This window comes from Schistocerca serialis, chromosome 9 (assembly GCF_023864345.2).
Source record: "Schistocerca serialis cubense isolate TAMUIC-IGC-003099 chromosome 9, iqSchSeri2.2, whole genome shotgun sequence".
Lineage (NCBI taxonomy): Eukaryota > Metazoa > Arthropoda > Insecta > Orthoptera > Acrididae > Schistocerca > Schistocerca serialis.
In genome coordinates, this window is record NC_064646.1 from 94,495,133 (window position 1) to 94,518,221 (window position 23,089).

Genomic DNA, 23,089 nt, shown 5'->3' on the forward strand with positions numbered 1-23,089 from the left:
ATTTTCGTTAACACAATTAATTAATTAAGTCCCCAGCAACTATAAAACCTACGCAACAACAAAGCAGAAGTGTAACTGTTCTGTGTATGGAAGTGTGATTCAACGTACACATCTGGCACGGTTCTTCTTCAATAAGACAAGAAATTTCAAATACCATTTATACTGAAGTGATAAAAAAAATTAGGAATACTATAATTGCGCAAGAAAACCAGAATTACACTCTAATACAAGAACACAAGCCAGATGCTTTGTTGACTGAACCTGCAATGACGCATTATTTAAGACATTGAGATAATAAAAGGAAAAGGAATTTTTTTTTCTTTTACCTTCATATATTGATGAAAAGCACTCTAATCATTACAATATCTCCACACCGACTCGCTACTACCACATCTCAACAAGAACTGACTACTGCCACATCTCGACAAGCACTCATCACTACGACATCTCAGCAAGCACTCTACTACGAGTTCTCAACAAGCACACTGCCCTCCGCTACTTCTCAATAATAACTGCCAGTGGAGGCGGCGAAACAAAACTCTCTGGCGCTGTGGCTCAGTGTAGCCACCTTTCATATGCCCTTCCTCCACGGGCTAGAATTTGATGGTATTTTTGCCAGCATTGGTGGTGAAAATACCACCAAATTCGTCAAAAAAATACAGACAAAAATAAAAGATAATATTAATACGTAAATATCACATAATTAGATAAAATTTTGGCTTTGCACTGACCTTTCAATAACCTAATATATAAAATACAGTAGGCAATACAAATTCTTTCATACACGTGGCTTTACATAATAGTTTACACAATACACAAAAAATCAGTTTATACAAATGTTCACATAAAATACTTTTAATTATTCAAAAAAAAAAAACAAATAGTTGATAGTTCCAGCAGCAGCACCCAGCAATGATCAACAGGTGCAACCACCAACAAGTGACATCATTTTAGTAAAAGCAGTTCCATCTGTGGCACCCAGTAATGTTGAACAGGTGCAGACAGCAAGAAGCAACATCATTTCGGTAGAAGCAGTCCATCAGTGGCACCCAGCAATGTTGAGCAGGTGCAGACAGCAACAAGTGACATTATTTCAGTAGAAGCAGTTCATCAGTGGCACCCAGCAATGTTGAGCAGGTGCAGACACCAACAAGTGACATTATCTCAGTAGAAGCAGTTCATCAGTGGCACCCAGCAATGTTGAACAGGTGCAGAAACCAACAAGTGACATTATTTCAGTACAAGCAGTCCATCAGTGGCACCCAGCAATGTTGAACAGGTGTAGAAACCAACAAGTGACATTATTTCAGTACAAGCAGTCCATCAGTGGCACCCAGCAATGTTGAGCAGGTGCAGACAGCAACAAGTGACATCATTTCAGTAGAAGCAGTCCATCAGTTGCACTTAGCAAAGATGAGCAGGTCCAGAGAGCGGTCCATAATATTCACTATCACTGATCACACTGCTCATCAGAGTTTATAAGCAGAAATTAAACATGTCCTAGTGGCACCAATCATGTAGAAAAAGTACAAGTAACAGTCCATAATATTCACTATCCTAATCACACAGTTCATCAGCAGAAATTAATCATTTCTAAGTGGCACTCATTATGTTGAAAAAGTGCAGGTAACAGTCCATAATATTCACTATCACTTATCACACAGTTCATCGGCAGAAATTAAACATTTCTAAGTGTCACACATCAATGTTGAACAAGTGCAGGTAACAGTTCATAATATTCACCATCACTAATCAGACAGTTCAGGCATGAACAATAGTTTGAATGCACATACAAATGCTTTTACAAAATTATTCTCAATGCTCTTACACTAAACATACAAATTCTAATAAACACACAAATGATATCAGATAATTATCATATTAACTATTACAAATACTCAAATATCAGTAAACCTATAATATTTATGGGTGTCAGTGCAAGCCACTACAAACAAATAAAATAATATTTAGGAGATAGGTGGGTAGGATTAGGAAAGGAAAACACACAAAACACACTCACTCATCTTTCATCCACATTAAGTACTACTGTGTAATTGAATAGTGTTAACTGTGTAGATGCAATTCTGTCAAAATTTGATGTTCATCATGTGTATCAAGTAGTAATGGCAGCAATGTATAACAGTCAATAATAGTTAAGTCAACGTCATAGTCATCATGTCAAGACCAATGTTTGCCAAGCCAGATCAAAATGATCAAAAAAAAAAAAAAAATGTACTGCTTATTGATTTAACAAAGTGTGTGTAGACAATCTTCCTTCTACTTGAGTGTTCTAGTCTGCTATCTTCATCCTCCTTGTTCCATATAGACCAACAAAAAAAAAAATATGCACCTCACTTACTTTACCTCTTATCCACCAAAACTCCAATAATCATCAGCATCACATAATCTCAATACTTCAATAATACCTCTTACGTCGATACATATAAATCTTATCATCAATATCATTTACCTTACCTCTTGTCCACAAAAACTCCAATAATCATCAACTTCATATAATCTCAATACCTCAATAATACCTCTTCAATATGTCGACACATATAAACCTTATCGCCAATATCATTTCACTTCCATAACAACTCTTTCCTCTAGTCAGTCTCCTCGAACAAGTACAGATAAAATCCTAATGCAAACCTCATCATCCCATACTATCCGAAGACACACTGTCAACACACAACCTCTGTGTAATCCATCTGACGCAAATCTTCTACTCATTATAAATTATAAGATGGATTTTGGTTACCTTGTCCATCATTAAATAAAAGAAATGCATACATGACCTCTAACAGACTTAGTTCGAATAACTCTCAGTAATTAAGTACGATTACGGAATGTGAATGATCATAATATTTCACAGTGTGTACACCACTTCAAGAATTATGGCAAACAGAAGCAAACATGTGGAGTATTTCTTGTGTCAAGTGTCACTTCCTATTTCAATTGCTCACGAAAAATGCAGTGTAATAACTGTCAATGGTCTGAACCTAGTTTTGGTATGTCATGTCGTTAGCTTCCTTCCTATTAGCATAAATTTATACAGCTTCCATAAAACCTCCAGCTCATGTGACTTCTATGAAGTTTCTTGTACTAATGTCGTTTATGTCGAATTATAGCAGTTCACTTTCCTATCTTAAAAATATAAGGCACTGAGCGTAAGCAAAACATGCAATAGCGAGTAAATATACCAGTAGAGAACAGAAAGTCAACAAGTGGATGCAGCACAATTCTTACAACAAGGCCCTGCCAAGCGAACAATCTATAATTAATACAATAGTGTGACCTAAACTCTATGTTTGTACACAGTATATCAGCATTTCTATATACCAAATTAAAGAGTAGTTATGACAACAAACAGAAATGTATAAATATGCAATCCATACGCATAGCAGCAAACATATATCTTACGTAATAAACAGGTCACTAGCATCATATCAGCGTAAGCAAATAAATGTTGATATGTCATGTTAATAAGTAAACATGAAGGCGCAAGCAGATAAATCACAAAATATAACTTACATACATATCAGCACAACTAATCTGGTGACAATTATAATTTAAATAAATAACCACAGCAGACACATAATAAAAAAATATGACATCAGTGAAAAAGCAGTGCAGCCAAGCGATGCATAATATATACAAATAACAACCCTGTTTATTAATAAAACATTGACAAAAATCAGCAAATGTACGCAAGCACGTCGCTTCACAAGTAAATTCATAGAACATGAAATTAGCACAAAGTATGAATCACGTAATTGCGAGCAGAAAATTACGTCTAAAGTACGTACCTAAGTGGAAATATGTTACCTGAAAAAATAAACTCAATTAATAGTTACCTTTTTAGTTTATTAGTTTCTTCTTGGAAATTACATTCTTTCTGAAATTTTCTCGATAGCAAGTCCTCTTTACGTCGAAGACACACAGAATTTACCTGAAGTTCTTAAATATTTTATACAACCGTATCCTGAAAAATACTGAACGTTAATAACATAATTCATCAAGTCACTATAGCTTTATTCTGAATTTAGTCGGAGAAATTAGACTGTGTATTTGTTTACGGCTGTCAGTGCATTCGCACTGAGCGCTCGATCAGCTGTAGGCGCGTGACGTAGGAAGCAATTGTTTGCGGTCAACGACTGCCTTGTGCGGCGCGCAGACTTGACTGTTGCTTTGAGTATATGCCGCCGCCAAAACACAGCGCGGTATCCTTGTATTCTCTGAATGTTTACGTAAACTGTTGGTTTCTCGAAAGTATGTCATTCCACAAAAATTTTAACGTTTGATATATGATGTATTCCCTTAGAGCGTCGTGATTTAAGAGTTTCTACTTCAACAGCGTTATCATGAATAATTTTGCGAATTCTATATGGAACGTTATAAAGCAGAAAAAATTTGCGACACAAGCCTTTTCCTTTGTGAGACAAACGATGAGACTTAATTAACACCTTTTGACCAACTGACAAGATTTTTAAATGACCAGGATGTTTAGCTGATTTCTCTCTTCTAGCAGCCGCAGATGCAATATTTTGCGGATCCAGGTTGACAACTTCAGAATGCCGCAGTTTCCGTGAAGGCGGAAAAGGAACGATTTCAGATATGCGATTTGTCGGTGCTTTGTTTTTTAATATCAGTATAGGCGGTAAAGAAGTTGAGTCATTAGGAAGTTCATTCAGAATGTTTTGAAAAATATGAAGATACTGATCCCACGTTCTGTGATTCTGATGACAATAAAGACGACACAATTTATTGATTTCCTTCATCCATCTCCCTGAAGCGTTACATTGAGGGTGAAAAAGTGGAATGAAAATTGGTTTAATTTTACGACGCCATAGAGTACGAAGCCAAATTTTAGAACGAAACTGTGATCCATTATCTGATATAACCTCATCAACATGACCCACTTCTTTAAGAAAATGTTTGATGAAAGCATTAGATACTGAACGAGCTGTTGCTTTGCGTAAAGGTGTAAAACACACATATTTTGATGTCAACTCCACTGCTACGAAAATGTACGTAAAACCATTAGTAGAACGAACCACTGGACCGAACAAATCGACTGCAGCCATGTCCTTTAATTTCGCTGGAATGATGGGAAACAACGGTGCTCTGTGAGAAATTGTTGGCGGCTTAGCCTTTTGACATAATTTGGATTTGGCAAGAACAGATCGAATACGTTTTTCCATATTACTGAAGTAACAATTTTCTCGTAACTTATGAAAGCATTTTCTGGGGCCAAAGTGTGCATAACTGAAATGTGTGTACCAAATCAATTTATTGATCCACTCATTAGGAATACAAACTAACCAAACAGAGTTGTCGACCGATTTTCGTTTAAAAAGAACTTTCCAGATAGATCGCAAAAACAAGGTGTGGCCAAATCGTCCAATCTAACAAAGCGTCTAAGAAAATTACAGACACCAAGGAAACTACGAACCTCACGTTTTGTGGTAGGAACAGCATAATTACGAATAGCGTCTAGTTTCTCTGGATCAGGAAGAATACCTTCTGTAGAAATAATGTGACCGAGAAATTTCACCTGAGAACGACCAAATTCGGATTTTTCCAAGTTCTCTGTAATGTCAACTCTTGCAAAAATACTTAATAATGAATCCAAAATTTTGTTGTGCTCACTCCAAGAACGTTCAGCAATAAGAATATCGTCAACATAAGAAGTAATATTGTCACGAAGATAAACAGGTAAAATTTCGTTTAAGCTACGAATGAATGCTGCTGAAGATACAGTAAGTCCAAACGGTAATTTTCGAAATCTCTTTTGGGTAAAATCGTCATATCCGGTTATTGTTTACTTACTCTCTAGATAGATTGATAGTTGAAGAGTTGTTTTGACAGATGCAAAGAATAGTAAAAGAGTAGGTAGTGGTGCAGAAAACTAAAAGGGAAATAGCACCACTACAGCTCGGGGCCCTGTGCACGCTACGGCACATATTCACTTAGTGTAGTGAATCCCCTGAGGACTTTAATAGCCGCACATAATTTCCAGTTTGTGACTTAGTAGCCAATTTGGTGGAAGTGCGTACGTAAATTGATCTAACCATGCACATGGATGTATCTCATTTTTAGAATTACGAAAGATCTTAAATTTCCGAACAGTTAAAAAGTGTTTATAGTCAAAGTTTTCGCCTCGTGGCGAAAAAGACCTACCGCGTCTGTCCCAGTCCGAATGTCGATTATTGTCAAGTTCGCGCGCCTGGCGCTCTCTTGTTGCTTCTCGTAAATGAAATAAATTATTTTCTTCAAAGCCCTCTGCTATTTGTGATTCTAAATTTCTTCTACTGTCTTTTCCTACGATTTCGCCTTCAATTTGTTTGACTTGCTTTCGTAATGCCTCAACTTCCCTTTTAACGCGTCCATTAAATTTTCCCTGATTTTCAACATGCTTATTTATGCTCTGGTACTCTTCGGTTTCTCCAAATTGTATCATCCGAATCTCTGTCCCCATTTAAACTAAGACTTATCAGTTTATCTCAGATCTCCTCAACTCTTTCCGATGAGTCACCTATTTTTTCTTTCTGTTTATCTACGTCTGCCATAAGTGTCGCGACTCGGGTTTCAGTATTGACACATTTGGTAGTTAACTGTTCATATTGTTGTGTTAGGTCATTTAATCTGTCATTTGGTACGGATTCCTCGATTCTCTCAAATATTTCCTCCTTATCGTGTGCACATTGTAAATTTAACTCTGAAAATTTTTGTACTATCACGCGAGCTTTTTCTTCCCGTTCTCTATCCTGTTCCTCTTGTCTAATTTCTGTTGAAATTAAACTATTATTGTGAGCATTCAAAATCGGTTGTACTTCTTCTCTAATTTCTTTCTTTGATTCATCTTTCATGTTTTTGAAACATGTCCCTATTCGTGAGCCTAACTGTTTTTCCATTGTTTCCATCTCGGTTTTAAGTGTTTCTCTTTGTGAGCATAACCGTGTTGCCATTGCTTTCATCTCAGTTCTAATTGTTCCTATACCTGTTTCAATTGTTCCTATTTGTGATCCCAAATTTAATATTGCACTCATTAACTGCTCCATTTCTTCTGTCGTTAACCACGTAATCTGTGAATTTTCTAATTGAGAAAAATTTTGAACTGTTTCCGGACTATTTTCCCTGCTTATTAAATTGTTTTCAACACCATTATTCATCATACTGTTGTCCTGTGTTGGCGAGTTCGCCATGTCAACAATTTCATTATTCTGACTATTCATCATTTTTGCCTGTTTCATTGACCGCGTAATCATTTACAAAACATAAAAAATTCGTCACTGTAGGAAAATTACACACAATGACTCCTTATCTCCAACAATACCATTCACACGAAATGTTTCCCTCAAACACGATTAACGAACAATTGAAATAATTGCACTAAATTGTCAAATGCGTATACAAGACAACAAAATTAAATTCTGAAAAAAAAAATACCATTAGAAGAATGACAATTACCAAATCTACGCATGCAATATACACTACAATTACTAAACTACAAATTACTACAACAATACTACTGTCTACTATTTTTACAATCAGAAGAATTCCAAGGGACGATCCGAAGCAGCGGTCGCCACGTGCATGGGGGCTTAATTATTAAGTTTGAAAATAATTTTTATTTTTGGTAGCTGTATGTCCGATTACGATGTGTCTCGTAAACGGTTGGCCCTGACTAGTATTATTACGCAATCTCACTGCATAGAATAACAACAAAGAATGAAAAGAAAATTTTCGTTAACACAATTAATTAATTAAGTCCCCTGCAACTATAAAACCTACGCAACAACAAAGCAGAAGTGTAACTGTTCTGTGTATGGAAGTGTGATTCAACGTACACATCTGGCACGGTTCTTCTTCAATAAGACAAGAAATTTCAAATACCATTTATACTGAAGTGATAAAAAAAAATTAGAAATACTATAATTGCGCAAGAAAACCAGAATTACACTCTAATACAAGAACACAAGCCAGATGCTTTGTTGACTGAACCTGTAATGACGCATTATTTAAGACATTGAAATAATAAAAGGAAAAGGAATTTTTTTTCTTTTACCTTCATATATTGACGAAAAGCACTCTAATCTTTACAATATCTCCACACCGACTCGCTACTACCACATCTCAACAAGAACTGACTACTGCCACATCTCGACAAGCACTCTTCACTACGACATCTCAGCAAGCACTCTACTACGAGTTCTCAACAAGCACATTGCCCTCCGCTACTTCTCAATAATAACTGCCAGTGGAGGCGGCGAAACAAAACTCTCTGGCGCTGTGGCTCAGTGTAGCCACCTTTCAATATCTAAAAAGAGCAATCACAAAAGTTTGAAAGAAAAACATAGATACAAGGAAGGCAACTGCGAAGAAATCATGGGAAACAGAAGAAATATTTCAGTTCATAGTCGAAAGAAGTAAGTAAAAAAACGTCCAGGGAAATTCAGGAGTACAGAAATGCAAGTCACTTAAGAAGGGAATAAACATCAAGAGTAGCAAAGCAAAGGCGAAATGACTGCAAGAAATATGTGAAGAAATCGAAAAAGAAATGACTGTCGGAAGGACTAATTCAGCGTATAGAAAAGTCAAAACAGCCATCGGTGAAATTAAAAGCATGGGTGGTAACGTTAAGTGTGCATGAGAATTCCGTTGTTAAATGCAGAGGAGGGGATGGAAAGAGTGCATTGAAGGTCTTGTCACATGACGTGATAGAGGAAGAAACAGGAGTCGAGAAGGAAGAGATACGGTATCCAGCATTAGAATCAGAATTTAAAAGAGCTTTGCACGACTCAGCATCAAATAAGGCAGAAGTTTCTAGAATGATATTTTCACTCTGCAGCGGAGTGTACGCTGATATGAAACTTCCTGGCAGATTAAAACTGTGTGCTCGACCGCGACTCGAACTCGGGACACAGTTTTAATCTGGCAGGAAGTTTCATATCAGCGCACACTCCGCTGCAGAGTGAAAATCTCATTCAGGAAACATCCCCCAGGCTGTGGCTAAGCCACGTCTCCGCAATATCCTTTCTTCCAGGAGTGCTAGTTCTGCAAGGTTCGCAGAAGAGCTTCTGTGAGGTTTGGAAGGTAGCAGACGAGGTACTGGCAAAATTGAAGCTGTGAGGGCGGGTCGTGAGTCGTGCTTGGGTAGCTCAGTTGGTAGAGCACTTGCTCGCGAAAGGCAAAGTTCCCGAGCTCGACTCTCGGTCCGGCGTACAGTTTAAATCTGCCAGGAAGTTTCAAGGCAGAAGTTATGGATAACATTCCACCAATATTTTTAAATTCATAGGGGGAATTGGCAAAGGAACGACTGTTCACGTTGACATGTGGAACGTATGAGACTGTAGATATACCATCAGATTTTCGGAAAAGCATCATCCAAACAGTTCCGAAAACAGCAAGAGCCGACAAGTGTGGGAATAACCGTACAATCAGCTTAACAGCTGATGCATCCAAGTTGCTGATAAGAATAATGGAAAAGAAAATTTAGGATGTGTTACATGACGATCAGTTTGGCTTTAGAAAAGGTAAAGGCCCATCGAAGCGGTTCTGACATTGCGGTTGACAATGGAGGCAAGATAAGAAAAATCAAGACACGTTCATTGGACCTGTCGAACTGGAAAAAGTTTCCAACTCTATAAAATAGGGCAACTGTTCGAAATCCTGAGAGAAATAAGAGTAAACTATAGGGAAAGACAGGTAATATATAATATTTACAAGAACTAAGAGGGAACAACAAGAGCGGAAGACCAAGAACTAAGTACTCGGATTAAGAAGGGTATACGACAGGGATGTGCCAACGGCCTTGCCGCAGTGGTAACACCGGTTCCCATCAGATCACCGAAGTTAAGCGCTGTTGGGCTTGGCTAGCACTTGGATGGGTGACCATCCGGTCAGCCGGCGAGCGCTGTTGGCAAGCGGGTGCACTCAGCCCTTGTGAGGCAAACTGAGGAACTACTTGATAGAGAAGTAGCGGCTCCGGTTTCGTAAAGTGACATACGGCCGGGAGAGCGGTGTGCTGACCACATGCCCCTCTATATCCGCATCAGGTGACGCCTGTGAGCTGAGGATGACATGGTGGCCGGTCGGTACCTCTGGGCCCTCCACGGCCTGTGAACAGAGTTTACGTTCTACGTTTACATGCGACAGGGATGTAATCTTTCCCCCCTACAGTTCAATCTACACGTCGAAGAAACGATGACAGAAATAAAAGAAAGGTTCAAGAGTAGGATTAAAAAATGGTTCAAATGGCTCTGAGCACTATGGGACTCAACTGCTGAGGTCATAAGTCCCCTAGAACTTAGAACTACTTAAACCTAACTAACCTAAGGACAGCACACAACACCCAGCCATCACGAGGCAGAGAAAATCCCTGACCCCGCCGGGAATCGAACCCGGGAACCCGGGCGTGGGAAGCGAGAACGCTACCGCACGACCACGAGATGCGGGCTAGTAGGATTAAAATTCCGGGTGAAAGGACATCAGTAATATGATTCGCTGATGACATTGCTATCCTTAGTGAAATTGAAGAATAGTTATAGGATCTGTTTAATGGAATGGGCAGTCTAATGAGTAGAGTATGCGGACCGAAAATCGAAGAAAGAAGAAAGTAATGAGAAGTAGCAGAACTGCGAACAGCGATAAGCTTTATATCAGAATTTCGGATCATGAAGTAAAGGAAGTTAAGCAATTCTGCTACCTAAGAAACAAACTTATCCCTGTTGGACAGAGCAAGGAGGACATAAAAAGCAGAGTAACGCAGAAATTGGATTACATATAGTAAATAATTGGGGCTGTTGTTGTTGTTGTGGTCTTCAGTCCTGAGACTGATTTCTTGCAGCTCTCCATGCTACTCTATCCTGTGCAACCTACATCCTTCTGAATCTGCTTGGTGTATTCATCTCTTGGTCTCCGTCTACGATTTTTACCCTCCACGCTGCCCTCCAATACTAAATTGGTCATCCCTTGATGCCTCAGAACATGTCCTACCAACCAATCTCTTCTTTTAGTCAAGTTGTACCGCAAACTTCTCCCCAATCCTATTCAATACCTCCTCGTTAGTCATGTGATCTACCCATCTAATCTTCAGCATTCTTCTGTAGCACTACATTTCGAAAGCTTCTATTCTCTTCTGGTCCAAACTATTTATCGTCCATGTTTCACTTCCATACATGGCTACACAGCATACAAATACTTTCAGAAACGACTTCCTGACGCTTAAATCTATACTCGATGTTAACAAATTTCTGTTCTTCAGAAAGGCTTTCCTTTCCATTGCCAGTCTACATTTTATATCCTATCTACTTCGGCCATCATCAGTTATTTTGCTCCCCAAATAGCAAAACTCCTTTACTACTTTAAGTGTGTCACTTCCTAGTCTAATTCCCTCAGTATCACCCGACTTAATTCGACTACATTCCATTATCCTCGTTTTGCTTTTGTTGATGTTCATCTTATATTCTCCCTTCAAGATACTATCCATTCCGTTCAACTGCTCTTCAAAGTCCTTTGTTGTCTCTGACGGAATTACAATGTCATCGGCGAATCTCAAAGTTTTTATTTCTCCTCCATGGATTTTAATTCCTACTCCGAATTTTTCTTTTGTTTCCTTTACTGCTTGCTCAATGTACAGATTGAATAACATCGGGGAGAGGCTACAACCCTGTCTCACTCCCTTCCCAACCACTGCTTCCCTTTCATGTCTCTCGACTCTTATAACTGCCATGTGCTTTCTGTACAAATTGTAAATAGCCTTTCGCTCCCTGTATTTTACCCCTGCCACATTTAGATTTTAAAGAGAGTGTCCCAGTCAACATTGTCAAAAGCTTTCTCTAAGTCTACAAATGCTAGAAACGTAGGTCTGCCTTTCCCCAGTCTAGCTTCTAAGAAAAATCGTAGGGTCAGTATTGCCTCACGTGTTCCAATATTTTTACGGAATGCAAACTGATCTTCCCCGAAGTCGGCTGCTACTAGTTTTTCCATTCGTCTGTAGAGAATTCGCGTTAGTATTTTGCAGCAGTGACTTATTAAACTGATAGTTCGGTAATTAGGGCTGTAGGCTGCAATTGCTACTCTGAGATGAAAATGTTGGCACAGGGGAGGAATTCGTGGCGGGCTGCATCAAACCTGTCAGAATCCGATGACTCAAAAAATAAAATAACAAAATAAAAATAATTGTAGAATATGGTATCCGTAGTAGGAGTGAAAGAGCAGAAACATTGAGTTCTGTGGTAAATTTTAGCTGGCAATCTGGAAAACAGTGTTTAAATATCGCAAGAGCTTAAGGTACACTTGGAAACGGCTTTCAGAGACGGGATGATTCCAGCTGGATTATACCATGATAAGACAGAAATTTCGAAATCAGATACTGGCGTTGTCAGAGAGCGTATACAGATTCAAATCGTGTTGTTAGTATTGATGAAGTGTAGACTGAAATTTAAGAGAATCGTCCGGAACACATCATACGGATTTATTGGTATGTATCGCGGGTACTAATCATCGTTTAACCGAGCACTTAGGCTTAACTTTCTTGGTCCACTAGCGTGCTTGCGACTCCGTGTATCATATTAACTGTTGTAGGGTGTTTGCTTTCAGGCGTTTCACGCCGTACACGCATAAAACGTGATTCATCTTAAAAAGACACCTGTCGCCATTCAGCGGAAGTCCAATTGCTGTATTGGCGCGCAAATTCCAGCCTCGGACGCCGTTGAACAGGAATCAGCATTAGATTAGATTAGATTAGTACTTGTTCCATAGATCAAAAATACGACACTTCGTAATGATGTGGAACGTGTCAGGTTAATAAAAGGTGTCTATACAAGATATCACATTAGACAAAATATTACATGACACTCAATAATTTTTTTTTTTGTGGAGGTTGGAAAATTACCCAGTTACTATATCCAAAAATTCATCTAATGAGTAGAAGGAGCTCCCAGTCAGAAATTCTTTTAATTTTCTTTTAAATGCTATATGGCTATCTGTCAGACTTCTGATGCTATTAGGTAAGTGACCAAACTTTTGTGGCAGCATAATTTACCCCCTTCTGAGCCAAAGTTAGATTTAACCTTGAGTAGTGAAGATCATCCTTTCTCCTAGTGCTGTAGCCAGGTACACTGCTATTACTTTTGAATTTGTTCGGATTGTTAATAACAAATTTCATAAGTGAATATGTATATTGTGAGGCTACAGTGAAGATTTCTAGCTCTTTAAATAAGTGTCTGCAGGATGATCTTGGATGAGCTCCAGCAATTATTCTGATTACACGCTTTTGTGCAATGAACACTCTTTTACTCAATGATGAGTTACCCCAGAATATGATGCCATACGAAAGCAGAGAATGAAAATAGGCGTGGTAAGCTAATTTACTCAGATGTATATCGCCAAAATTTGCAACGACCCTAGTAGCATAAGTAGCTGAACTCAAACGTTTCAGCAGATCCTCAGTGTGTTTTTTCCAGTTCAACCCCTCATCAATGCATACACCTAGACATTTTGAATATTCTACCTTAGCTACCGATTTCTGATTGAAGTCTATATTTATTAATCGGGTCATTCCATTTACTGTGTGGAACTGTATATACTGTGTTTTGTCAAAGTTTAATGAGAGCCCATTTGCAGAGAACCACTTAATGATTTTCTCAAAAACATCATTTACAATTTCACCAGTTAATTCTTGTCTGTCGGGTGTGATAGCTATACTTCTATCATCGGCAAAAAGTACCAGCTTTGCATCTTCGTGAATATAGAGTGGCAAGTCATTAATATATATTAAGAACAGCAGAGGACCCAAGACTGAACCTTGTGGCACCCCATTCTTGATTGTTCCCCAGTTTGAGATATCACCAGTTTTTTGCATATTATGTGAATTGTTTATTTCAACTTTCTGCACTCTTCCAGTTAGGTATGATTTAAACCATTTGAGGACTGTCCCATTCATACCACAGTATTTGAGCTTATCTAGAAGTATTCCATGATTTACACAATTAAAAGCCTTTGATAGATCACAATAAATCCCAACAGGTGACTTCCAGTTACTCAGAGCATTTAATATTTCATTAGTGAAAGTATATATAGCATTTTCCGTTGAAAAACCCTTCTGGAAACCTAACTGACATTTTGTTAAAACTTTATTTTTACAAAGGTGTGAAGCTACTCTACAATACATTAGTTTTTCAAGAGTTTTGGATAAGGCAGTCAGAAGAGAGATTGGGCGGTAGTTGTTGACATCAGACGTATCCCCTTTTTTATGCAGTGGTATAACAATGGCATACTTCAGTCAATCTGGGAACATACCCTGCTTCAGAGAGCTATTACATGTGTGCATGAACCAGGCACCTTCTGCAGAGGCCCACATAATGCAACGTTCGCTGCACGGTCGTTGAGGAGACGCTCCTTCGTTTATCTGGCCGGTATCATAATAATGAGTTATGAATAATTTAAATAATTACTCGTGAAACACCTTCTGATGTCGATTTGTGACGCCAGAGTCCAGAATAGGAACCAGGGTTGCAGTTACTGCTGGCCAATTGGGGCATGGGTGGTAGGAGTGGCCGGTGGCACGGTTTACCGAAACTGGTCGTTTAGTTCCGTATAATAGACATCACATGTTGAACTATTGAACAGTTGCTAGAGTGGTGGATCGGCCGCGCTAGTGAATCGCGTAGCGGTATCTATTATCATTGATATTGCGGTTTATGTTAAGGTGTGCGGGCTTTCATGTAGAAAATTAATGTGAAATGAAAGGGTGTGGGCCCTCAATTACGTACCCTCCGACTCAGAGTTGCGATATTAAAGTTTTGCCTGGTTTCGTTGTCTAGGGGCTGGGATACATAGTTGCCGCATTACAGGCCAAATATTGCTGATTCTAAAGTATACGATAAGAACACACACATGAATCGAATGGTCGAAGGTTTCAATGACTCGGCAACTGCGAATTATGAATGTATCTAATAAATTTATAAACGAAAGATTGCAATTCAATAAAACCTGCAGGTACTATCTTAACGACTTTAAATGATGACTGCGATAGTAGAAGTACTTTTGAGATCGCGGTATATTTCTGCAAAACACTGTAAGTAGGCTGTTTAGGTTTTTATGTTGGTAACGCCATGTACCGCTCTATATGAAAATCACTGACTGTGCTGTGTGCAATGTGTGGCTGGTTTGCATTGTTGGAACATTGTTATTGTAGTGTTGGGCAGTTGGACGTGAGCCGCCAGCAGTGGTGGAGGTGGGGAGAGAAATGGCGGAGTTTTGAGAGCGGATGATCTGGACGTGTGTCCATCAGAGACAGTAAATTTGTAAGACTGGATGTCATGAACTGATATATAAATTATGACTTTTGAACACTATTAAGGTAAATACATTGTTTATTCTCTATCAAAATCTTTCATTTGCTAACTATGCCTATCGGTAGTTAGTGTCTTCAGTAGTTTGAATCTTTTATTTAGCTGGTAGTAGTGGCGCTCGCTGTATTGCAGTAGTTCGACTAACGAAGATTTTTGTGAGGTAAGTGATTCATGAAAGGTATAGGTTAATGTTAGTCAGGGCCATTCTTTTGTAGGGATTATTGAAATTCAGATTGCGTTGCGCTAAAAATATTGTGTGTCAGTTTAGTGTTGATTAGAATAGGTAAAGAGCGGAACGTCTGAGTACGTTCAGTTCTGCTCAGCTGTTTGAAAATCAAATAATGTAAGAGGTTTATCAGCACAGTAATTCACTAATTTTTCTAAAGGGACGTTTCAACACTTATTGGTGTCGATGGTCCAGTTATTAAATAAAATATAAGTTGAATAACAGGGAAACAATAGATTTATACTTCACGTAATTAGTTACGAACAACAACATAGCTCGTGAGATACTCACTTCTCAACGCATACTACGACCACTGCAGAGGCCACGGAAATCACACAAGAGAACAGGTCGGCACTCCGAAATATTTCTATCCTCCGCGACCACGTGCAAACTGCTCCATTGTCCAAGTCTTCCCGCCGACTCCGTGTCCGTCGCACCGTCGCGTCCAGCACTTCCTGTGCCGTACCATCCCTCGCGCTACACTGTCCACAACCCTCTCTGTCCTCTCTCGAAACCATGCTCTTTTCCCACTTCCTTCCAGTCTCCCCATTCACGAGCGCTGTGATTGGCTAGAGCTCTCGCACCATGTCTTCAAGCCAACGAACCCACACAAACATAATTAACCACATTGGAAATACTGAATTTACATTTAAATAACCTGAAATTAAATAAATATTCGTACGGCTGAACCATAAACCCGCTCTAACACACATTATTGAATCATTAAACAAATTAAATAAACGTACATCAAAGGAATAGAACAAAAGGTAGCCCAGTAGCCCAATGTCTCTGTGCTTTCTAAAAACACAGTAAATATTTAACCAATTTCTTCATGAATAGTACATATCGGATATAAACAAAGACATAGATGAATAAATATATTTATAAGCATGCTGCTACCGTTTTAGTGTAACTGTGGAGTAGTTATGGCCTGACGCGATCGATAGTGATCGGCCACTTTGGCCTCCAATAACTCATGTACTATTCAAGTTACATGCCTGTAATTCATACCAATTTAGGTTTACACTAATAGCTTTCTAAAGACATGGCGATCGACAAAATCGGATGAAGCGTTTATATTTTGGAAATTCGGTGCTGCGTCAGATACAAAACTTTAAAGTAATGAAGATATTGAAAATCTGATTACACCATCAGAATCGTCGTGCAAATAATAGTAATGTACATGTTTCTTTTTGAGGTATCATGATTCATCTGGCTACTATTAATTTGTATACGAACTGTGAAATGTCAGCCAGCCATTAAGGTTTCACAAAATCCGCCATCTTTGGCACTCCCGGCGTGTCTCCTTCATCAACACAGTGTCACCATGCCGAGTGGCTGGACCGGCCGTTGTGCGGCATCAGGCGGTTGCTAAGCTAACGTTCGGCGCTATGTGGTTGCTGCTGGGCTGCAAACTGCCGACAGGCCCCAGCTCGGAACTTAGAAATTTTCAGGGCGCCACAACTCGCCCGTTTCCTCACAGGTGCCCAACAGGATCAGTGGACAGTGAAACTATAGGTCTTTTAACGGTTCAGTGAGTAATGTATGTTTGACGGGCATGTGGATTGGTTTCAGTCTATCAAAGAATGTTTCATGGCTGTTTTGCTGCGTACCTGTTCTGATACAGCTCAAATTCCATAGTTTCAAATGAGCACATGTTAGGCTTAACTTGTACTGAAACACAGATGATCCTGTGCGTTGTCTAAATCAATTTTCGTTAATGGGCCACATCTATTGAAACATCAGAGATTTTCAGAAAGACGCTTTAGACCGACACATAATGGGAACAGGTAACATGGTAGTGTGTGATACAACTAGGAGCCATAGTATCCAGCGCCCTTAACCGTTCTGGCAGAAATAGCAAGTTTCGTAGTCTTGCTGCTCGATCAGGTGCGTCAGCAGATAATTTTGGAAAAGAGCAATCACAGAACTCGGACAAACAAATATAGGTACAAGGACCGCAGCTGTGAAGAAACCATTGGTAATACACACATCAAAATTGGTTAGCCTCACCTCGGTTCCGAGTGTTCCGAGCTCGTACGGAAAATTGGAATAGAGATCAACATAAACATCATTTCCGTCCTTTTTATTGCTCATGAAAACCACACATTGCATGTTGTACCACCATACAGCGTGACCTTCAGAGGTGGTGCTGTACACACCGGTACTTCTCATACCCAGTAGCACGTCCTCTTGCATTGATGCATGCTTGTATTGAATTTGAAAATCTTGTAACTCCTAGACGGTAATTTTTTCTTTCCTTATACAATTAAAGCACGATTACCAGTTTCGGTTGCTTTCTAGAATCACCTTCACATCGTCCAAACAGAAAAAATTCAGTGTATATGCGGTGAAAACTAACATCGTTAGCTTTAGTCATGAAATTACATGCACTGGTTTCGTGAGCCAACAAGTCTATGACATTACGTACTTTGTAACTCCATAATGTCGTAATCTTGTTAGCCCACAATAGGAATGTCACAGTCTTGTTGGTCATAGTCTCATTGACCCACAATACGAATGTTATGGTCTTGTTGGCCGACAATATGAATGTTTGTAACCGAATGACTACAGCTAATGATAGTTTATACTACATATTCACCGCTTTTTTTCGGTCTGGACGATCTGAAGATGGTTGTAGAAAGCCACCGAAACTAGTTATGACGCTTTACTTGTGTAAGGAAAGAAAAAGTTTGCATTATAGGAGATGAAAATTTTTGAAGTTAAAAAAAAGTTGTTTCATAAATTACGTTAAGCTCTCCCGTCTGCTCCCTAGAAATCAAACATCATTAATGTTTTAAATCACTGGGGGAACTGGTAACCAAACGACTATTTAAATAGGTATATAGAATCAACGGGACCCACAACTTGTCTATTTCCAGCACTTATTTCCTGTTGAGGTTGTTTTCTTTCTTTTTTTTTCTTTTTTTAATTTCTGTTTCTTCTCTGTACTCCTAGCACAGTAATGAGTCTACCTTGATAACACCAAAGTAAATAAGAATCGAATATTATGGTCTTTCGGTGTCATTTGTGGGCCTTAGTGCTAAACAAAGGAGACAGTACCAACTCTCCTGCAGTTCTAAGCTCCTTAACACCCAACAGAGACACTCCGCCATCTGCGGCAGCGGTGGAACGACGTCACTGCCCGACGACAGTTGCACCGTTACGTGTAAGCAGCTCGGCTTGATGAGCCTGTCTGATTTCGAAATGCGTCTGACCACGTCCGTGTAACCTCTGGGGAAATTTCCAGCTCTAGGAGTCGAAACGTTAGCGGATGAATCTGAAGTACATAAATCCAAGACGCGGCATGGTGCAATTTTTTCACGGCCCATGGCCTGCATCCTGTGTATCTCCACAAGTTTGGCCTAAAACAGACTCATACTTGTTCCTGTGGTGAGAGTCACACACCTGAACACACAGTGCTCATCTTCGATGCCCTAGGACACATAAGGCCGTGTTTAGGAAACCAGGGACTTAGGACAGTTAATACGCATTAAAGATGACTGGAACTCTATAAATGACATCGTAGACGAAGTAGCACGAGCGCTATATGCGCCATACGAACAGCAGAGAGACCATACGTCAGAATAAGACAGGTTCCACATCGGACAAATCAGCAGTACACAGCAAGCGACACAGACACGAGCACAGACACGGAATAGAATACTGTATGACACGCAGGAAGAGAAGAAGGGAAGACGAGATAAACATACAAATATTAAAAAAGTAAGCGAAGGTTCTGCAACACTAAATCGAATAAATATGAAAATGTAACTCTCTATGCAGCTCTTTGTTATACCATTTCATATCCTGCAACACTAACTGAAGTTGTGACATTTCTTCTTCTTTCGCTTCAAGTGTGACTGGCTCGAAGTTTTTCCGAGCCCTCGCACAAGATGCAGCTGACTATGACATTAAAATAAACTCTCAATCTCCACTGTTACCTTAAGTTCGGACGCACATTAGAACCTAACTAATCAATAGATTAAATTAAGTATTACCACTGTCAAAACAACATATGTAATAGATGTAGCCATACACGCAGAGACTATCAAGGGAAGAACTGTCACATCGTAACTAAGTCAAATTGCTGTCATTTCTTGTTTCATCATTTCTTCATTAAATACACTTTTAATTTTAATTTTAAATACATGCACAACCTATTATGTATCTTTAATTTATTATCATTATCTAAGTTAGCAACAAGTTTAAACTAAATTGTGTGTGTGTGTGTGTGTAGTAATCCTCCTGAAAGTCACACAATGTACAACCTGCTTTATAATAACAGGCACCAGGTCTTTACTTGAGAAATAAATAAACAGCCACACAAACATGTCTTGCCCCACGGCCTAATGCCCACACCACTAAAATCACAACTTCGTAATGGTAGACGCTGACATGGTACAACGGTACTGCGGGTCAAAAATCAGATCTTAGACGTTGTGTAAGGACTGCACTGTGATCAGTGTTACATACGACACAGCTACGGCTCCAGAGAGCATTGGGCAACGCTGCTGGCGCTTGCGGTACACCTCAGCTTACCCCGGCGCGGATGTTGCTCTTCCTGGCCACCAGGTCCTTTCGCAGGCCTTCCAGCAGAACCCGCACCGCGTGCTTGGTGGACGCGTACATGGCGAGCTCACCGCCCGCCGCCGGTGAGTGTCCCCAGATGCTGCAAGGGAGAGGCAGGGTCTTGTAGTACAGACATCACGTATATTCACACTTATCTGCTTACGTCAACACATGCTCACACACACACACACACACACACACACACACACACACAAATGCGCGTGATCGTGCACCCAAACATACGAGGGCAGTTCAATAAGTAATGCAATACATTTTTTTTCTCGGCCAATTTTGGTTGAAAAAACCGGAAATTTCTTGTGGAATATTTTCAAACATTCCAGCTTCGTCTCGTATAGTTTCATTGACTTCCGACAGGTGGCAGCGCTGTACGGAGCTGTTAAAATGGCGTCTGTAACGGACGTGCGTTGCAAACAACGGGCAGTGATCGAGTTTCTTTTGGCGGAAAACCAGGGCATCTCAGATATTCATAGGCGCTTGCAGAATGTCTACGGTGATCTGGCAGTGGACAAAAGCACGGTGAGTCGTTGGGCAAAGCGTGTGTCATCATCGCCGCAAGGTCAAGCAAGACTGTCTGATCTCCCGCGTGCGGGCCGGCCGTGCACAGCTGTGACTCCTGCAATGACGGAGTGGGATATTCAAAGGTTTGTTCCCGCTGGGTCCCTCGTTGTCTAACCGAACACCATAAAGAGCAAAGGAGAACCATCTGTGCGGAATTGCTTGCTCGTCATGTGGCTGAGGGTGACAATTTCTTGTCAAAGATTGTTACAGGCGATGAAACATGTGTTCATCACTTCGAACCTGAAACAAAACGGCAGTCAATGGAGTGGCGCCACACCCACTCCCCTACCAAGAAAAAGTTTAAAGCCATACCCTCAGCCGGTAAAGTCATGGTTACACTCTTCTGGGACGCTGAAGGGGTTATTCTGTTCGATGTCCTTCCCCATGGTCAAACGATCAACTCTGAAGTGTATTGTGCTACTCTTCAGAAATTGAAGAAACGACTTCAGCGTGTTCGTAGGCACAAAAATCTGAACGAACTTCTCCTTTTTCATGACAACGCAAGACCTCACACAAGTCTTCGCACCCGAGAGGAGCTCACAAAGCTTCAGTGGACTGTTCTTCCTCATGCACCGTACAGCCCCGATCTCGCACCGTCGGATTTCCGTATGTTTAGCCTAATGAAGGGCGCAATCCGTGGGAGGCACTACGCGGATGATGAAGAAGTTATTGATGCAGTACGACGTTGGCTCCGACATCGACCAGTGGAATGGTACCGTGCAGGCATACAGGCCCTCATTTCAAGGTGGCGTAAGGCCGTAGCATTGAATGGAGATTACGTTGAAAAATAGTGTTGTGTAGCTAAAAGATTGGGGAATAACCTGGTGTATTTCAATGCTGAATAAAACAACCCCTGTTTCAGAAAAAAATGTGTTGCATTACTTATTGAACTGTCCTCGTACACACGTTCATAATTATATACTGAAAAGAAAGTGGTTGGCAGTACTTTCTGATGTTGTCGTCTTTGTTGTCGTTGCTGTTGTTGTTCTAGCCTTCAATCTGTCCTGTACAAGTTACTAAATCTCTACTTAACTACCGCTGCCTACATCCATTTCTACTTTCTTAATGTTCACAAAACTTGGGCTTGCTCTACAGTTGCTACCCTGATATGCTGAAAGGGAGAGACAGATATTGTAGCATCACGCGGACACTGAGCGTCGCACATATTCACATTCACTTGATTATATAACACTTACTCACTCAAACATATTGTAATGCAACTACTCACCGCACCGCATTGCGCCACAAATGGTAGAATATTACACAAATGGTAGAATACTAAATTTACAACACGATTCGAGAGTATACAGGGCGTCTGACAGAAGCAGGTGTTAGTGGGTCCGCAACCGATTATATTGAGGTGGGGAACCAATGGTCGGAAATTCACATTTATTGTTTTATGGGCGTACACATGGTACACCACAGAAGAACAACGTAGCTCATAGTAACTGTTCCAAGTGACGATCGCCAGTCTCAGTTCACACGTGGCAACGGCGCATGCTGTTCTTGTCCGTGAAAGGATATGGTCTCATGACGTCACTGCACCAGCCCACTTCGATGTTAATTTTAATTAGCACCTGAACAACACGTAGCCTCTTCGTTGGACTGGAAAGGGAGGTTCTGCCCTATGACCAACGCGATCGCCGGAATTCACAACCCCGGACTTTTACTTCTGTGGTTACGTCAAGACTTGGTGTACGAAAACCCCGTGGGAAAGAATGAAGACCCGCTTGCTGCGGTGACAGCTGCCTGTCTCCTGGAACAACAGTCACCAGAGATCTATGAGAGAGTGCGGCCACGCGAGCATTGAGACTGGCGGTCGTCGCTTTGAACAGTTATTATTAGATACGTTGTTGTTTTGCGATGTACGCTGCATATGTCCGTAGTACAATAAATATGCATTTCCGACCATTGGTTCGCTATCTCAGTATCAGTATCACCCGTTTCAATTTGACCCAAAAAGGTCTGAGACACCATGTATAAAAAGCAATTATGCATTTAGCGTAATTTTTACAACATTCCGCAACTAAAATATCCTTATACACTCTAAAATAAGAAAAAGGAACGGATTATCCGAATGAGACGGTAATAGGTGGAGATGACGTACGCGTAGAGGCAAACAAATGCTTACGATTTCAGAATTGAATGGTTTATTCAAGAAAAAGAGCTGCACAAATTGAGCAAATGAGTAACGCGCTGGTCCACCTCTGATCCTTACGCAAGCAGTTATTCGGCTTGTCACTAAGTGAAGAGTTCTTAGATGTCCGCTTGAGAATATCATGCTAAATTCTGCCCACCTGGCGCCTTAGAATGTCTACATCCTGAGCTGGTTGTAGGGCCCTGCCCATAA

The 23,089-nt window shown here is 40.2% G+C and overlaps 1 protein-coding gene and 1 pseudogene across 5 annotated transcripts in view; one reads left to right on the plus strand and one right to left on the minus strand.

The window, feature by feature from the left end:
- Positions 1–23,089, minus strand: part of LOC126418908 (dehydrogenase/reductase SDR family member 11-like) — a 290,829-nt gene that overhangs the window by 199,522 nt on the left and 68,218 nt on the right. For all 5 annotated transcript variants that reach the window (XM_050085929.1, XM_050085926.1, XM_050085930.1 and 2 more), the window contains exon 4: positions 20,131–20,260. In XM_050085929.1, coding sequence (XP_049941886.1) covers positions 20,131–20,260 — 130 coding nt within the window. The remainder of the gene's footprint in view (positions 1–20,130; positions 20,261–23,089) is intronic.
- LOC126420157 (5S ribosomal RNA) lies at positions 9,808–9,928 on the plus strand (annotated as a pseudogene).